Source organism: Danaus plexippus, chromosome 26 (genome assembly GCF_018135715.1).
Source record: "Danaus plexippus chromosome 26, MEX_DaPlex, whole genome shotgun sequence".
Classification (NCBI taxonomy): domain Eukaryota; kingdom Metazoa; phylum Arthropoda; class Insecta; order Lepidoptera; family Nymphalidae; genus Danaus; species Danaus plexippus.
Window position 1 is genome coordinate 1104321 of NC_083554.1, and position 19437 is coordinate 1123757.

Below are 19437 nucleotides of genomic sequence, written 5' to 3' on the forward strand. Positions count from 1 at the left end.
TGATGTCAATTTAAACTGTGTTTTATTTTATACTTCCAAGCAAACAATCAGTTTTTATTGCTTATAATTCCTTAAGATATTGTTCACTGTGATCTTTATAAATGTGAAATCCTATTAGTATGTTTTATTAAAAGCAAAAAATATATATTATATTCCATAAAACTACAGAATTCTTTATAGTATAAAAAAGAACCTCGTTATTAAATATTTATATTGTATGCGTATCGTTTAAAACGCCATACATTAAAATCCAGAAAGTCATTTAGATCCATAATCTCTTTTCAAAACGATTTAATGCATCACTCTCATAAATGGAACATTAACATAATACCTGCGTATCACCGAAACGGCTAGACTATTGTGCGAATCGGAAACGGCTAAGCTATTTCTGTAGCAGATTGCCGCGAGCTGTCGTAGCGAGTGCGCGCGTCTACGGAGCGTGCTTAAACCTTCATAGAGTGATTTCAAACATGCGTTGTGCCTTTTGGATTATGAGAGGAGTGAAAAAGTAAGTTAATATTATAAATTTTATATTTGTGGTAAAAGCGGAATGAACCTTTGTATTAATTTTTGTATTAAAAAGCTACATAGCGTTTGGTTATAAATCAAATTGATAATTACTTAACAAACATAATATAAAAAGTCAACTTTAATGAAATAATAAGAAAAAAATTCATAATAATGTCATGAAATATTCTATTTTAGAAAATATACAGAATATAGATATTTTTTGTTATGTCGTTTATTCTCATGAAGATTATCTCATCTTATTCTGTTTTATTTTTCAAGATTAATAATTCATTCAGAATCATACCATACCATATCGAAACAGTACTGTAATCCACGACTATAAATAAAATGTAATCAGATAGATAAAATAGTTACCTTTTGAAAAATGTTGTTATTCTGAGATTATGATCCGTGCTCTCATTTAAAGGAATAAGACTCCAATTAATTAATTTGCGGATTTTAAATACGACAGCCTTTTGGCAGGTTTTTTTTTAAAGGAATTTCTTATGTATTATTCCGAAATATGAATGAAATATGTACTCATTAATATTAAAAAAAATTATTCTGTATTTTTCCTGACAAACACTATTACTTTAAAATCAACACTCCGCAGCATTTAATTATTGTTGCTCAAGTATTTCCAATGACACTTTAAGTCGTGCCGAGTGGCTGAGAAATTGCGGAACAAATTAAAAACGCTGAACTCAAACTTAACAGCGGTAGATACTTAAACGGCCCCTTGATTACCGAACAAGGAAATATAAATACAAATGATAAATATAAAAAATGTTTGTTTATACAAAATTATGTGAACTCAAATATTGAGCAAGTTCCGCCTAAAGACTACATGGCATTTGCAACAGTTCTTTTAGTTTCTGTTTACTCGTTAACAGCAATATTTTTTATTCGTGAACCTCATTATTTTCATTGTACTCATTCTGATTGGGCTAATCGTACAACAAAAGAATATACCCTTTCAGGAGTAAACGATAAAAATATAGCTTTATATATTGGTTTGTATTTGTTAAATAAGAAAAGTGAATAGATAAGACTATACGTATGCACTTAAGATTCTATCGATCCAATATTTTTTTTTAATATAGATTGTTATTATTCAACATTATACCACCACTTTTTAAAATAACGAATGAATAGGTGTAGTTTATCTAAAAACTTAGATTTTACAAATATCTTTTTTTAATTACGAGGGAATTCCTGAATGCAAATCAATTTCAAAATGTTAAATTATTATAAGACATGGGAAACTAAATGAACGTATGTGGAGACTAAAAATAAAATGAAGCAAAACGAAATCGTTGTTTAAAGGTTTATGCAACTCAAATTATGTTATATGAAAAAAAAAATACAAAGCTCACTAGGTTATAATATTCTTCTAACAAAGCACGAAAAATGAATCTTTGGCAGCATTATAATATTAATAAATGGGACAATACGAGTAACTTCTGTCTGCTTAAGGTCACGTACTTTCAAACTGGGGGAGACGGTTAAAGCCTCCACTGCCATTTGCATAAATCAGCCATAATCCCATTTAGGAGTCGAAATAGGATTGTTAATTACGACTGGTAATTATAAAAGGAATAAAAAATATTGAATTACCGATTACCTAAAACGGATGTGGGCGAATGAAGGACTGAAAAATCAAATGGATTTGCTTTCAAATGATACAAATACAACCGTTTGTATATGCAACGTGTCATTTATTATTAACTGATTGATTTGACACGTAAAAAAATTTTTATCACGTAGTGTGTCATTTGTTCTAAATATTTCCATTTAAAATCATTATTCAATTTATTATGTCGATAAAATATAAAATTAAAAACTCAAAATATTGTCATATTTATAATTTTCTAAGTCTACTGTTTTGTGTAGTGGTTTTAGGTGTTAAGTTATGTATAAAGAACGCGCAACAATATCTTTTTCATCGCTGTAAATAAGCAGGAGGAATGAAAAAGACGTTTTTTGTTAGAGCAACGCTTTTTAAAGTTAAGACATTACCAACTTCAGACATTAGTCAACTCAGCTTTCTTTAACAACCCACTTAAAAAAATATAAAAGCAATGCAAAGCATAAAATCTCAAAGTCGGGAGTTACAAAATTCTCGGATACAGATGAAGTCCTGACATTGGATCGTGGCGAAGGAAAACTTGTCGTGTAAAATTTAGTTTTAGTGAGGCTTTTGGCCCAGAGTCGAACTTGATCCGGCACATTTGGGATGTGATTCTAAAGATTCAAACTTAGTTGGGGTTTAAATTCATTTCATATAAGGCACATATTGAAGGTGTTAACCGGAAACGTCAACTACGCTTTCACTAGACGGCAACAATTGGCTGGATTGACATTAGGACTTAAGTAAATTACGGAACTAACTCTAAGCGATACTATGAAATAATTAATAGTAATAGTAATTAAGTATTTTTATAAACAAATTCTTCAAAGTTATTGACTTTTTACAATATATATATTAAAATGTTATTTTTATGTTTTAAATAACATACATTATTTATTATTTAACAAGTAAGAAATCACCAGAGTCGTCGGTTAATTGCACTCCAGTTAAGTACATAAATGAAACATTTAATATTGAAATTATTACAATATTTTATGAAATTATTTTAATTGCCTGAAATTAATAAAAGTAAATAAAATTAATAATTCAAAACTCATTTGCATGAAAGTGTAATGTATCTATGTTAATTTTCAATGAAAAGGTCACATCTGTTACAAATTATAAACCTTTGCTCAATTTAACCGTACAAAGTTGATTTTAATTAAAATCATCGACCAAGCGTGTTCCCCGCAATATAGTGTCAGGGGATAGATAATTTACTGAGGGCAAATATTTGTTCTGGTGGCGTCGAGGTGATAGTTCTCTCTCTTTATTATAGTGAATTATTATTTTAGGTCTGACAATACTTAATATCTACGTATTATCTGTACAGTAAAGGTTATATGTTATGTCATTAATATTTACTTATAAAATATATATCAATAAGGGGCATGATTCTAAATGTAACAAAACAAAAATTCTAAATAATTTATTATTATAAAAATCTTGGAGAAATAGTTCTAAGTACCTATTCTTATAAAAATAAAATTATAATATAAATTTATCATATAAATTTTAAGTGAATATTTTTTTCTCAAACATGTTTACTGTCTTGTAAACATTTAATTCCTTAGAGAGCTGATTACATGAACACGAAAAAATGTATCACAAAAACGCTACCTCACATACGATTCAAATCCAAGCTCAAAGCTAAGCTGTAATTAGTACACTCGTTTAAAGCAATTACATGAACATACTTTTTATACGTTTTATACTCTCCAGTTTTGTCGTTATTTGGTTTTTAATCATAAATTAGCCCAAAAAAGGACTCTAGAACTCGAATTTACTGATAAAAGGCGATTTTGTCTTATAAAAGGAAAAGAGCTATGTAGGAAAAACAATTGTGGATATTTGCAAACTGCATTGCAAAATTCGCTGAATTTACGTTTTGTTTCAGTATTAAATATTTAATATACTTTCTACTACACAGATTAAAAATTTAAAAAAACAAAAATTAATTTAAAATACAATTTTAATTAATCTTTAAATACAACAATATTTCATACACAGTACGAGTATATAAAGGTCGGTAAATAAATATGTTGGGAGTTCCTAATAGACCTTAACATAAAATTATGTTTCAAAATTTTATTTTTCATTTAAAACTAAATGAAATTTAATAATTTTTGAGCTGAGTATTCTGTTTTTTTAATTTCAGATGTTTTAATAACGTCCAATAAAACGCCTCCTTGTATTTTTTTGAAATAAATGCATACTCGATCAACCGTAAAATCGAAAGTTGTCCGAATACGAAACTGAACCAATTATTTTTTAATTGCGAAGAGATTGATGGCATGATAAACACATTTTTAATTTAACTCACAACTTCCAATTTATTGTCATCAAACATTTACAAGTAAATAGAATACATGTGTTTCTTTATAATTAATATATTTTCTATCATACAGGAAAATAAAATTTATGGTAATATATTTTTTTAACTTCATTGTTTCATGTATTCATATTATTGTATGTATATTGTGTTGTTGTTGTTGTATTGTGTTGTACCTTAATAGCTTAAACGATTTAGAAGTCTCACCTTGTAGTTTGGTGTATTCATCACAGTAAAGGATTTCTCCGATAGTCAGTTATTAACAAAAGCGAGGGAGGTTTTTCATCAACTCCAAGAATACAATCTCCATGACATCCAGGCCAAAGTTTTCCCGACAAAGCCTACGAAATTTCTCAATCTCTGGATCCAAACTTCTTATAAGAGTAAAACTACGAGCAATTGGAATGCACATAAGACAATCTTTCATAGAAATCTTCTACAAGAGGGAAACGCTTTTGAGATATCAACAACACTTTTCATGTTTATAAAAAAATAATAAAACTACAGGTAAAAGGAAATATTTTGCTTTCTGTAACCATCTTTCAATTTAACCGTTGACCACAACCATACTCAAATAGTACATATAACAAATTGCGTATTAATAAACATAAAAGCGATATAAAAAGTTATTTTGTTGTATAAAAGCATCTTTCAAGTTAAGCTTTTGCTTCCTAGCCATTAAAATAAAAATATTTTCTTTAGAGTATCTATTAATAATTCTTTTATGTCTCTACTTTAGAGTATTAATATTATGTCTTCACTTTTCTTTATAAATTAAAACAGAACAACGATTATTTATAAATTATGTCCTATTGTAGTAGAAAATATAAAATAAAATTAACAGATATTGGACGCATAAAACTGAGCACTAATTATTTTGTTCATTGACACAAACAAAGAAATACCGTTGAGCATAAGCATAAATAAGTGAAAATGTAAATATTTCACGGTTAGCTGTTGCGAGCTATTGGCGCCGCTAGGTTTTAGGTACTTTGCCAAACGCCTTTTATTTCACTACTCCGCATGTTATAGATAGACGAAAATTTTTGACGCCAAATAATACATTCTTCAATTTAATAATATAAAAATAAACTATCGTTAAATCATTGTTTTTGATATGTATCAAAAATAAAAGTCGAGCTAATTTTACAAAATAAGGATTTGTAAATTTTAATGTAGCATTTTAATTATTCAGACCGATTGTAACTTAACTATTCCTTGATTTCACTTTCATTTAATTTTGTGGAGTGAAGTAAGATTATATAAATTTAAAAAAATGGAGCAAATGATTACTTTACTAGAAAAATTTATGGCATTAATTTTCAGTTTACAGTATTCTTTCGAATTGAGTTTAGACTAAGTAGAATAGTGTAGTTTGTTGTCATAATTGAAAATTCATGTTCATTGATCTGAATATTGAATTTTATAAAAAACGAGCCAAGTTTTTATCACAATACCTTTCCAATAACCATTAAACCAGTTTTAAATCAAAATATATGAAAAGATGTATGGTTTGTAAATTATTTTGTTGTTTTTAACTACAATATACTAACTTACACCAATTACTCATAAACTGAAAAATTACCAAAAAAATATACGTAATTTTAATAGGCATAAATTTATTTGCATTAGAAAACACCGAAACTATTTAGTAAATTTTGCGCCTAAATGTAAAAGATGAAAAAAGTAGGCATCTTTTGACAGATATAGATTTATAAATAACTAAATCTGGGGGTTAAGACAGTCTGATAGCAGATTAAGAATTATTACCTCGCCATTTCTATAAAACCGCTGATTCTACTTACCAGTTTGATCTTTATTTAATTTATATGATAGTATAGTATAATGTCTATAACGCCAGTAGTGAGGATTGTATCGAGATCCTGGGGTTAAAAGTCATGTTTTTTTAAGAGGAATAATTACAGGACTTTCCGTTGTTGTACGGATATTATAAGGAAATTATATTTTGCTTGTCGCTCACCGAATGCACTTATACCATGAAAATCAATGTGTAATGTTGTTTACCAAATCGTGTTTTGTAATGTACAGAAAACTAGAACCATAAAATGGCGGAGTAAAAATATAAAACACCGAACTCAAGGCTTTACAAGATGCAACTTTCAATTTTAGTCAGTTTTAAATAAATTTTTCTTTGTGGCCAAGCATTAATACAAATATGTTTAATTCATACAAAATCCATATGAAATAATAATTAAAAGATCAATTGATAATTCTTTAACAATTTCACTTCAATTAAATGCAACATATCTATTCAACTACACTATAATGCATATAACGATTCGTGACTTAATTATCTAGTACAAAGAGATTTTTTTGGTAATTTTGTCGTCGATTGTATTAATCGCAAAAGTCACAAAGTTTATTTTATTTTAAATATCAATTGCGCTGATTATTGGTAGGTATTTGTTTAAAAAGAAATAAAAAAAAATTACAGTTTAGTTGTCAATTTACGTTTGATAAAAGGTCACAACTTTCCCTCTCATTTCAACCTAATAGATATTTATGTTTCAAAACAGATAACCAACATAAATAGTAAGCTTCCATTCATTATATCAACGTGATAAATTAGGGTAAATTCGTTGTATAGTTAATTAACAATGCTATCTTATTCCGTAGCGCACGTGTCAAGATTCTCGTATTTACATCTGTTACATTTTCCATCTAAGCGACCCTGTTTTTGTTAGACACTGCAGTTCCACTGAGCATTGCGACGTTGTTCATTTATATGTTGTTTGTTATGAGTGATACAAATTTAACGTCCTTGTTTCATTGAAAAATTTAAAATTAAATTTGAAAATTTATTACAAGGTATATTATCATGAAGTTTGATTAGCTAAGCATGAATGGAAGTTACTTGTCTGGCTTACCCTATAACAATGATTCTTATTTATTTCTTATATATATAAATATAACAGTAGTTGTTAAATTTTTGAGCAATTCTGTTTATTGAATTGCATTTTAAACTTAAAGGAGCAGTTTTACGGTCTTAACTGTTATATATATTATATTAATTTGAAAAGTAAATGGAAATTTTAAAATGAAATAATTTGTAATCATTTGAATGTTTTTTACTGAATAAGATATTTCGTCTTGCTATTCTTCTAATAAAATAACTGGAAAATAACTTGTCTATCTTCATACATTAACTGACATATTATGAGCTTTTTGAAATCCTTGATCCCATATGTATATGTTTTTATTTTTTGTATATGTGTAGATAAGAAGAATTTACATAAAAAGTTGCAGTATACTTTCTATTTATATATTTTTAAATTCATATAATAATTTTCAAAACGTATAATAAATTTTAAAGTCACCTACACAAACAACAGTGTAATTCAAGCCATTAACTATTTCAGTTCCGTCTTCCAGTTTCAGTCTGTTAGCCGTTACTGTAAGACCTTCCTGTCTTTAGAAACGTAGCAAGACAGATTGCAAGACTGCAAAGGAATCCCCTAATTAATAGCGGTTGCTTCACCCTACTTTGATCTCATCGCACTGCTGTCAGGGACGACCTATTGATTTCATCTGAATAAAACATTAACGCAATTGCTTTTTTTTGGTTAACAGGAATAGTGTTATACATTAAACAATGATATAAAAAATGTCAATGATTTTTATTTGTATGTAATAAAATTTTATGCCGTTTCTTAAACCCAAAACCATAGTGATAAATAAGTCACACAGAAAGAAATAAAATTACATTTACAAATACGTAACTTGGAAATTTTCTTACACAAACATTGAAATTCCCGAGTTGGAGTCGTAAATCTGTCTCCGTCGAGAATATAATGTCGGTCACTGACCTTTGCAGTGTTTGTATGGAAGCCTAAAATAGTGTCGATGTAAACAGTACCAACCAGACGCTCTGTATAACTTTAATTCATTTTGACAAAAACATGATCGTTTTTAGGCCAGCTTTGGAATCTTTTTGTACTAACAACCAATCTATCTACAAAATCTAATCAAACCTATCGTTACCCAGATTTTAAACGAGTATATTGATAAATAAATATCGTTTGTCCTTTTGATATGTATAATTCGGTATAAAATTTGAACATACAAGTTTAAATGGGAAGAACCGGGAACAGACTCAGGAGATAAAATTTAAATATGTCTAAATATTTCAATACATGTTATGTGTACCGACAGAGTTGAATTTTAATATCAAATGAAGCTAATTAAGTCTATAAGTCACGGTAACAATATGGAAGAAAATTTTCTTAATAAAATCAAGCCATCTATTTAAATAATAAAGTCACCTTAAAGTAAAACCAGCGCGTCTTGGCGTCTTGCCTAAGTTTACGACCACAATAGTGTCGATTTCTGAGTATTGACATGGAATTCGTAATAGTTAATTGATTTTCAGCTTTGTTTGACACATTAATAGTTAAAAAGTTAATAGAAATATATGGTTACTTATTGATTTAAAAGAAGTATTTAGGAATTTCTTAGAAGTTTTGACTATTATGCCAAATATACAGAATTATATAATTATAATACACGCGTTGCTGTTAGTACAAGTTCTTATCGTATACTTTAACACAAACGTTTTTCATATACATAACTAGCTGTTTTGCCTGCAGCTTCGCCTTTAATCTGTAAATACTAATTTAAGGTACAGACACATATTAAGAGTATATAACTCAAAAATTCTTTATGATAATTAAAAATCGCATACCTTTAACTTCAATATACTAAGATGGTTCAGCTTAAGTTATAAAAAAATTGTGACACTAATAAGACAAATTTATTAGAATTATTTTTTAACAAATTTAAAACAATATTTTTTTAAGTTCGACGAAATATCAAAAGTACTTACCGAATCGTAATTTCATATGCTTTTTGTTTTTTGTCTATTTTTGCAGTACTTTATTTGATGCTTTGATCCAAAGTATTATGTCTCTTACCTTTTCGAGTCGCTGCCAAGTTTTCTGTTCGCAAATATTCTTTTAGATTCACAAGACATTTTGTTTCTGTACTTTCCTACTTATCTGTTATATAATGTGAAGACTGTGATGTGTGCACATTGTCAAAGAACACTCATTTTATCTTCATGTATATTTAAAGGACCAGTTGAGGACAATTATTTTTTAAAAATATTTTTTTTTACCTAAATGCAAAATAGGAGGTATTGTTGTTATCACATGATTAAACTACAATTTCTACTTAAGGTGTGTGGATGAAAATTAGCCATAGATTTGAATTACTCAGCAAATAACGACACCGGTCTGTGTTCAGTCAACGGTAATTATAATGACTCCATGTGGGCTCTAATTCAACATGCATCTTCCACAGTATGTTGCAGTAAATGCTGATAAATGTTCAATTCAAATAGATGCATTAATCGTTAACCATACGCGATGTGCGCTTAGTGTTTAAAAATTATTTCACTGTTCCTTGCAAAATTTAACCTTGTAATTATTTTTCAAATTCAAATAGTCTAGTTGAAAAAAAAGGGTAAGCAAAATATCTAAATTAGGCAATAAGTATTTATGACAAATGTTAAATACTTGTAATAATTTCACAACATTAATAAAATATCCTTAGCGTAAATTTTCCATATTAAATATTTACGCTACTTTTCCACGGTAGGCCATAAATTTTTTCCACTTTTTATATATAAAGATAAGGATTTAAAGAGAAAAAAGCTGTTACGATTTATAATTATATAAAGACAAAAGGTGAAAAAAACCTCAAGTAATCATAAAACATATTAAAACTTTAACAGCTTCGTCCAACCAAAGTAAGTATAAAAAATGCAAGTCCATTATTCTTCTCTGTTTTACATTATGACCATAATATAAATGAATAAGCGAAGTTTTCTCGAGGCATAAATAGTTATTTACAAAGTTGGAAGTAGAGAGTGCTTTTGATATGAAAAGTCGTAGCTTAACATGTTTTCAAAGTTGTTTGCTGTAAAATATTTATGTTTTATATAAAATGCATTCTTGCTAATGCAATTTAATAATTGATGAAAAGACTTCAGTCTCATTAATTATTATTACAACTTTAAGTCTACTGTTTTCTTGACGGTCGTATTCAATAGATTGCTTTGTAACTTAAAGCGGCTGAAATGAAACGATATTAATAGCGATACTTCTTCATAACAACTTTAGACTTATTTGATACCCTATTTTGGAGATTTTATGCAAAATTTCCATTAGCAATGTTGTGTTAAAACTATTTGAATGTTTCACTACAATGCTGTTATGACTTGACTGATTATAAACTTATAAGCTTACAATAACTTATAAGTATAGCGCGAAAGGTTGAGACTGTTGCTGTTTTGTTAGAAAATTATTAAATTCAAGAGAAACACTTAACATTTTTGTAGAATACCACACTGTATAATCTGGCGCTGACTTTGCATTTTAACCTATTTGGAGTATACTTGAGATCGCTTAAGCCTTTTAACCGCGTAAGCACTTCGGCAGAGCATTGTTGAACACGCTCTTATTACAGTCACAACTTCTTATTTACAGAGTAAGTTTGAAGGGGACTGATGATTCGTTGCTACAAAATATTTTCATTGAAAGCATCCTATTTATTTTATAAATACAAAATTCAGTGGAATATGACAATTATATGTACGACTGTTACCTTAAGTACAAAAAAGTAATATTAATAATGTCTAAGTTTAAATATCAGAATGACTACGGGACTTGACTTGAAAATGAAAGATCTTTCTATTGGATATTGAAGTAAAACATACTTTAAATGTTAAAAATACTTTCTCCTGAAAAAAACAGTAAAGATATAATGTGATATGAAACCAGACCAAAGACTTAAAAAAATTGTTAAAATTATGAATAACTGAAGGTTAGTCATAAATCCATTGAATTTCATTTTGTATTAGTGTCTCAGGATATATGAGGACTTTCTAAAAATATATCAAGCATATGCGGCAGTGCGGCTGAGAACGGCTGGCGACAAGCCAATCGCGAATCTTGAACGTTAATATCATTTGGTCCAGCGTTTCCTTTGAAGTTGGTGTAGTAATTAAATTTTAGAGATATTTAACAATGTATGAAACGCCCTTATACCTTTTTTGTTTAATATTCACTGTGAGAAGGAAAGACCATTTCTTTTCTCAGTAGGAGCGCTACTGCCACCGGGCTAGTCTAATCAGTTGAGTAAAGATATTGCAGATATTTTAGTATCATAACACTATGCTTTGAAACAGGTACAATTTATTCAATGTGTTTTAATAGACGTAATAATTAAATTATTAATTTTCTTGCTACATCCCCAGAATTTCTTGGACAACAAAACCAGATGTCAACCTAAAAAAAATACGTTTAAATATGTTATAAATATAATAATCAATTTAATATTCGTTTGATAAAAGATTGACCCTGAATTAAATTTTCGCCCATTATCCACACCGCTGCATAATTAATTGTATAGTCGGAAGAACGAAAAGCTTTTTGATTATGTCCACCAACTGATCTTCATATAATGGGAGCTATAAAAGTGCTGAACACATGCGGTATTTTGGCAAATGACATATAAATACTTCTATATTATAGTGGTTGTGTGTTTTGTTGGAAAATATTGCATCATTATGTCGCTGTCTGTGTCAAAGTAAAGTTTTATATGTATGTTCCCAAAAGTGTTGTCATATCTGTATATCTTTATGATATACCATTAATTCTGTAATAAATATACGACAATAAAAATGTCCTAAAATTACTAACTGCGTAATCACTCATTTTATGGTCGCTGTTACTTATGTTTCGTTTATGATGTATTAGTTCTTTTATATGGCTTTACGGTCATACTGAGAACATAATAATTATAATAGACGAAAGAAACTTTCTTAGAGGCAATGATTCAAAATTTTTATTTCTATGCTACTTTTTTGTAGCTTATGCTCATACAAAAACACTATAGAACGTTTCAACGTGACTCTTAGACAGGAGGTCCTCGAGTGACCAACCAAAGCTACTTCCCTTATGACTTATAATTAAGTATCATAGAATCACGCCCACCACCAGGACATAAATTATGATTTAGAACAAAGAAAAAGGATTATGTCAATATGATTAAGATTAAAAAATATATATTTTCACGGTAGCCAAAAAATATACATGTTATTCAATTGTTACAAATTGTTTTATCTATTCTTTCCATGTTACGAAGATTAATCTACTATTAGCTGAGTGCGGTTGTCTGGTTAAGTCTAAGGCTAGCTGAGTGTGATAGTCGTAACGTCATTATGGTTTGGAATTGACTGCTGTATCCAATTATAAACGCTTCTCTGTAACACGACGCCCGACCCGTGTGCCAGTTCAGGGTTAGAGGACAAGTGGACTCAATCGGTATAATCGTATGAAACCGTATACGTGCTGCTAAAAAAAAACCTTAAAAAACGAACATTAATAAAAATATTCCTATTATTAGTATAATTTTTAAGTGTAGTGGTAATGAATTAATTAGGTTAGATAAAAATTTTACATTTCTCCTGTAAGTAATATGAATTCAGTGAAAAGTTAAATAGAGCTGAGTACCCTTTACTAAAATGATCAAAGCCACTTTTAGTTCTCAGTTTGTGGATTCACTCAGCGTCAGTAATGCTGTAGAATTTTGGAGTTACCGTCATCTAATTTCATTAATGGTTGGACAGGGCTACTTGATGCAAATATTATGGTGATGAGAGTCCTGCATCCTTTTATCGTAGCATAAATCTCACTATTATTAAGCATTGTCTTTCATTTGTTGATTATAATTTACGTATTTGTTCATTGTAAGACACGTTTGTAACAAAGCCACATTAATATTGATACTTTAAAAATCTTTGTTTTTATTTTTTTAAGAAATTATACACCAGCAAATCAAGGCCTTTCTAATATCTGTTATGAAATTCATTATACGTTAAAAGAAATTCCCATATAAGACTTAACTAACTTAAAATTTCCCTTGTGTAGAAAATGTTTCAACTAAAATTAAGGAAGAGAATATTAAGTTTGTCTAAACGTGCTTAGACACAATGTGAGTTGAAAAGTTATATAAAATTACAAAGAACATATTACGTAAATAACCAAACACAATGAAACAAATAAGTTTCAAATTAAAACATATAATTTTAGCATAAAACAATGTCTTTATTATCTCATATAAACGTTTAAATTATTCAAATGTCATCAGATAACGTTGCAATTGAGGGAACAATTATTTAAATCACATTTTATATTGAAATATGTAACAAAATTCTTCACAACCTTTTAATGTGATTTATGAACTATGCAAATCAAGATATAAAGTAATTAACTCAATGTACGTATTTCATCTAATCATTCAAAATTTGTCTTGAAAAGAACTCATACTATTTTTATTCCATATATAATTTGGACACGTTTCATTACAAATCTTTTTATTATATGTAACCTCATCTGCTCTTACGATTCCATTCAATCGGCAATAAACTTGTGAAATATAATTAAAATGAAATAAAATTATTTATGAAACGAAAAAACGTCGTGCAGTTCGTTTTATAAAATGATTATCAACTTTGAAATATCATGAAATCATCAACAAATAACTTACTCTGGTATAATGCACTGTGTTTAATATGTTGACCAACTGTAATTATAATAAGCGGATTGTCACGTCTCATGGCAGCCTAATTGCGCGACCCGTCACCCTTAAAATATATATCACACCGTCCGCTCCTAACCACGTATTAATGAATTTAGTTAGTGTCTACACTGAAATTACAACACTATTGCATTAAAGTGCAACATTCTACAACATTTTATGATAAATCATCATTATGTATTTAGCTTTATCTTAACAATACGAGTACATTTAAAATATATATTTACAAATAAATATATGTTATGATGAATATTCATTTTATAAGCATGTTTATTTCGATATGTTCTTCATATTGTATTTTCTTATATTTTATTAAATAAAATGCACTATTTCCACAACCGTTTAATAGTTCTTGTTTAAAGTGTAAGGTGTGCACATTCTGACAAAGTTCAAAATTGAATAAAATGGTAGGATATATTTCATAGTGGCAAAAAGATCACATTTATGTTTAAAAGATTTGTAAATATAAAAAAAAATGTTTTTACAAAGAAAAAATAAGTTACCAATATCGTAGAAATATGTTAAACTTTAATTAAAGTAAGCATCAAAGGCTTGTAAAATACTGTAAGCCACAAAACCATCCTTTGTGAGCAAACGTAATTATCTAATATTTAATTTATAACAATAGGAATAATACTTTCCTTTTTTAATAAATTTAAAATCATAATATGTAGGAAGACAGAAATAAAAATAAAAATTGGTTTTTAATATGTTCAGTTTCAATATTATCAATAAAAGGAATTGCAAATAAAGATAAATCAAAATACGGAATCTCAGTCATACAGAGATATGTATTGGCAAACAATTTTTACCTTTGTGACGGCGGGAGTGTCGGTAATATAAGTTTCTTTTGTTCCCGATAGATACCGGATAGATAGAACGTAGACTTTACTTTCCCTGAGGGCCCCTTAGTTGGTTTATACCAAACTATATTTGAAAACAGGACTTTAATGACACAACTTTAGAACCAGATACACTTTGGCCAACAAAATATAACTTCCGGCTATTCAACACGCTCTCCAGATAGTACTGAACCCATTTATGTTAACGAGTTGATACGTAGAAACCTTTTACATTTGGTAAAGGAAATTAACTTTACTGGACCATAGAAACCATGTCAAAGAAATTAGTTGATAAACTATTCTCACATCCATATACCTTTCACACTTCGTATATTAAGAGTAGGAACATGTATGTTTCGTAAAAATACTTAAATAGTTTCGGATAATAAGTTTAGCGTTATCAATAAAAAAAAAACAAAAATCTTATGAAAATAGCTACAATAATAGCTTTTTGGAGGTGGAAGAGCCTAACTGCAGTCAAGATACTACAGCTCAAACATGAGCTGGGTCAATGGGAAAGCAGCACCCTCTCACAAAAAATCGTCATGAAGTAGTCTTTACAAGCTGCGTTTTGTCCGATGAGTAAAAGAACAAGGTGACCTTTCCATTTTCCCCCTCTTTCCTGTCTTTTCTCTTTTCCCACCCTTTCCTCTCCCTCTTCCACAAACAAAGTCGGCAACGCACCCGCAACATCCCTTATGTTGCAAATCTTATTAGGTGACGGTGACTACCTTTCACTAAGTAGACCGTCTGCTCATTTGCCGCCTTTGACATATAAAAATTATAAAAATATTATATTATATTTATCGTTTAATTTAAATAATTCTTTGCAGCCTTAACTCTTTTCTTACTTATGATATTTTGGATTCTTTTACTCTTATTTCTATAACATATATCAGTAGATGTCACACTAAGTAAAAACTACAAGTATATTGTAAAAAAGGTTTGGAACAAATCAAAAAAGGATTCTTACTATTCGTTCATTATTTCATATAACACAACATGTTAAGGTAAAATTTTAACATGTAATATTATGGCACGTTCTTGCATTTAACATAACGAAGTTGGACAAGGGACCGAACTGTTTCGTTTGGTTTTAAAACGGGTGCTAAAGATCCATCATGATTACGATGGCAACGGTGGGGGTATGAAAGATTCGGTTACTGAGAATTTTTTGTCACTGTTGTTTATGTATAAAAGAAATGTAAATAACCACAATGGTTCAGCTTGCCCACAAGAAGTAACGTATGCAAGTAGGTAGCAACTCACGTTTTCTACTTATGAAGCTTTGTGGATGTTACGAAATTCAGCACAAACTTACTGTGACGTTGGATTTAAGTGTCTAGTGTAGCCATTCTGATGTTTAAATCCAACTTAAATGGTGCAATATATCTCATGGCAATAGAGAAAACCTAAAAAGTTCTAACATCGTACAAATATAAAACAATCTTTATTGGAAATCGCAAGAATGAATAAAACCAATACATAAATGTAAAAATAGGTGTAAAAATAAAAACAGCATACGTACATTAATGACGAGTATCTTCCTGAATATAACAATAAAAATCCATAATATTAATTGATATGAAATCAAATAGATTATTATATGTGTATTGTTACATTTTCACGGTAGTCGAACATTTGACTAAAACTAAGTGTAGGGACGAATTTAAAAGTTGTTTTATGTTACATAATAGAAAAATATTATCATTTATACTAAAAAATATATTAAAGTGCTAACTTTGGATTTATTGTTGATGATAAATCCTCCTAAATTAATATAAAGATCTTAATTAATTAAGTCTCGCAATAATTCAGCCCGACGTATAAAACAAAAAATTGCCTTCTTTATGTAATTATTTGAATTAACATAAGAGAATGTACTTATATGTTGCTTTTAATATATACAATATGTGCTTTAGCACATTTTATAAAATAAAAACACAATATAAGTTATCTATGTACATAATTTAAAATATTTATACAGATTTCATTGTTTCAGGTAAATCAACTGATATGAAATGGGCATTCGTGAACTATGTTGGGGAATCTTGTTTGCAGTTCTAGTGAATCCCTCAGAGAGCGATTGGCTGAATTGTGGAAATATCACAAGCTGCAATTGCAAATGGTCATCAGGAAAAAAAACGGCATCATGCGTTTCAGCCGGACTAACAAAACTACCACACTTGGCCACAGATATACAAGTACTAGATTTACACGGAAATACCTTATTAGAGCTCCAGGAAGACGCTTTTGCAAAAATAGAATTATTAAATTTACAAAGATTGAATTTGAGTTTAACAAACTTGAAGTACTTGCATCAAAATGCTTTCAGAGAACTGCGCATTTTAATCGAATTAGACCTGTCAAGGAATTACCTAACAGAACTTTCACCTGACACTTTTAAAGGAAACGAGCGACTAAGGCTACTCGTACTTAATGACAACCCGTTGAGTAAATTAGTCGCAGAGCAATTCCCGACATTGCAACATTTAAAGAAACTAGAACTTTCGAGATGTCGACTTCGCAAAGTTCATCCCTTTGCCTTTGTCAACCTGCGGGCTCTAGAAACTGTACACGTACATCAAAACTTACTTTCATATCTTCATCATGATACATTCAACTTACCTTTGTTAAAAACTTTAATGTTGTCAGACAATCCGTGGTTTTGTGATTGTAGGCTTAGAGAGTTCCATAAGTGGTTTGTTAGGAGTAATCTTGGTAACGAAGAGGTATTTTGTACTGGACCAGAGAAAAAGGCACACATGTCATGGTTAGATATCAGTGAAGGTGACATGGTTTGTCCACCCTCAGCTTTATCTAGTCCTTCTGTAATAAGGACTGAGACTGGAGCGGATATAAATTTTGGTTGCTTTGTCCGGGGTGATCCAAAACCGACAGTGACGTGGTCCTTTCGTCATTCTGAAATAGTTAATAAAACATATAGTGATAGTGAAGTTTTTATCTATAAACATAGTTTTGAACACTTTGATGAATACATTGATGACTTTATAAATAAAAGTTCGCAATGGTTTAACGTATCAATAAGTAACGTTACAAGTGACTTGGCCGGTGAGTGGCGGTGTAATGCAAAAAGTCCTGCAGGAGAAGCTAATGCATATTTAACTTTATTCCTACCTAAAGCAAGAACTGCTACTGCTCGCAGTGCACCTGATTATACAAAGTTTTTTATAGCCATCGGTGCAGTATTTGCAATGGCTTTTACTGGATTTTTAGCCGCATGTTTTTGTTGGAAAATAAAACGCCGAAGAGTACCTCCTAGTAGAAGTTTTACAGATCAAGAAAAAAAGCTATTAGATACATCATTAGCTGTAAGTTGTGACCGAACAAGCGCGGAGATGGGATCTTCCTACGGTTTTGAAATGTTTGATAGGTCCATGTCCATGGAAAGTGAAGATACTCAAAGATGCTTAGAACCGGTTCAGATAACTATAGAAGCACCTTCTGGGCCATTTCCACCTCCACCAGCAGAATTTGCAATACCAGCCCCTTATGGTAATATTTTTATATCGGTACAAGTTACCGGACACAATAAGGAATATCCGGACCTTCTCAGTGGCGGCTCAACCTTACCAAGACGTAGTAGAACTTGCTTTTTGAAATCACCATATGATAATATGGGCCCTAGAGTAACAGCCACTGGCAGTTCAACTTGGTCTTTGCCAGGAGCTAAAGGCGATAAGAATCTGAAAGAATCTATAGCAACTCCTATGTCAAAATTTTCTACTGAATTCACCGCCCTTTAGAAAATTATAATAGTGATAACCAGTTTATCTATAGAGTATTAGACAATTTTTAAAACTTTAACAATTTAGTAATTGCATATAATTAAAAAAAAACAATTAATTATAATTTTAATAATAAAATAATTATTAATATTTTAATTTTATTATTGAACGAAAATTTATTATAACGAAATATAAATGCAATTAAAATTTTTGTAAACATATCAACGCTTGTTTATAACTTGTGTTTTTTTACTATGTGCAAATTTTAACTAAGTTAATAAAATAGTTTATATATATTACTGTAAATAGTTAACTTAATGTAAGCCTCTAAACCAATCATGATTGCTTTAACTTTGACGCAAGGAACAATAAAAATTTTACAAACATTTGAATCCTTTTATTGAATTATATATAAGTAAATCGAACTGAGAACAATTTGCCTTTCTGAAATTAATTTAAACAATAAAATTAAAATGACATTTGATTTTAAATAATATTTAAACATCAAGCACAGCTTCATATTACTCTAAAAAATCTTTAGCATAAATAATATTTAAATATATTAGCAATCTCAAACTAAACCATGAGGAGTTAATGGCTAGTTCTTAAACAACCATCAACAAATAACTGCTTAAAGTACTAAGACTACTAACTTAAATGCGACTTGAGTGGATTCATTAATAACTTATAAGGTATGATTAAAACAATGTCGACAAGTCAGGTTATCACATGATTTTTAAATATATATTTTGA

The 19437-nt window shown here is 29.4% G+C and overlaps 1 protein-coding gene across 1 annotated transcript; it reads left to right on the top strand.

The window, feature by feature from the left end:
• Nucleotides 1-382: 382 nt before the first annotated feature.
• LOC116774433 (leucine-rich repeat-containing protein 24-like) lies at nt 383-19070 on the top strand. The gene is made up of 2 exons (XM_032667163.2): nt 383-508; nt 16938-19070. Exon 2 carries the CDS (start codon nt 16957-16959, stop codon nt 18700-18702), a length of 1746 nt encoding a protein of 581 aa, XP_032523054.2. The 5' UTR covers nt 383-508; nt 16938-16956; the 3' UTR covers nt 18703-19070.
• Nucleotides 19071-19437: the final 367 nt, after the last annotated feature.

Bases quoted from the DNA above. Each gene is read 5' to 3' on its own strand.
- LOC116774433 (XM_032667163.2), top strand. From the start codon at position 16,957: ATGGGCATTCGTGAACTATGTTGGGGAATCTTGTTTGCAGTTCTAGTG.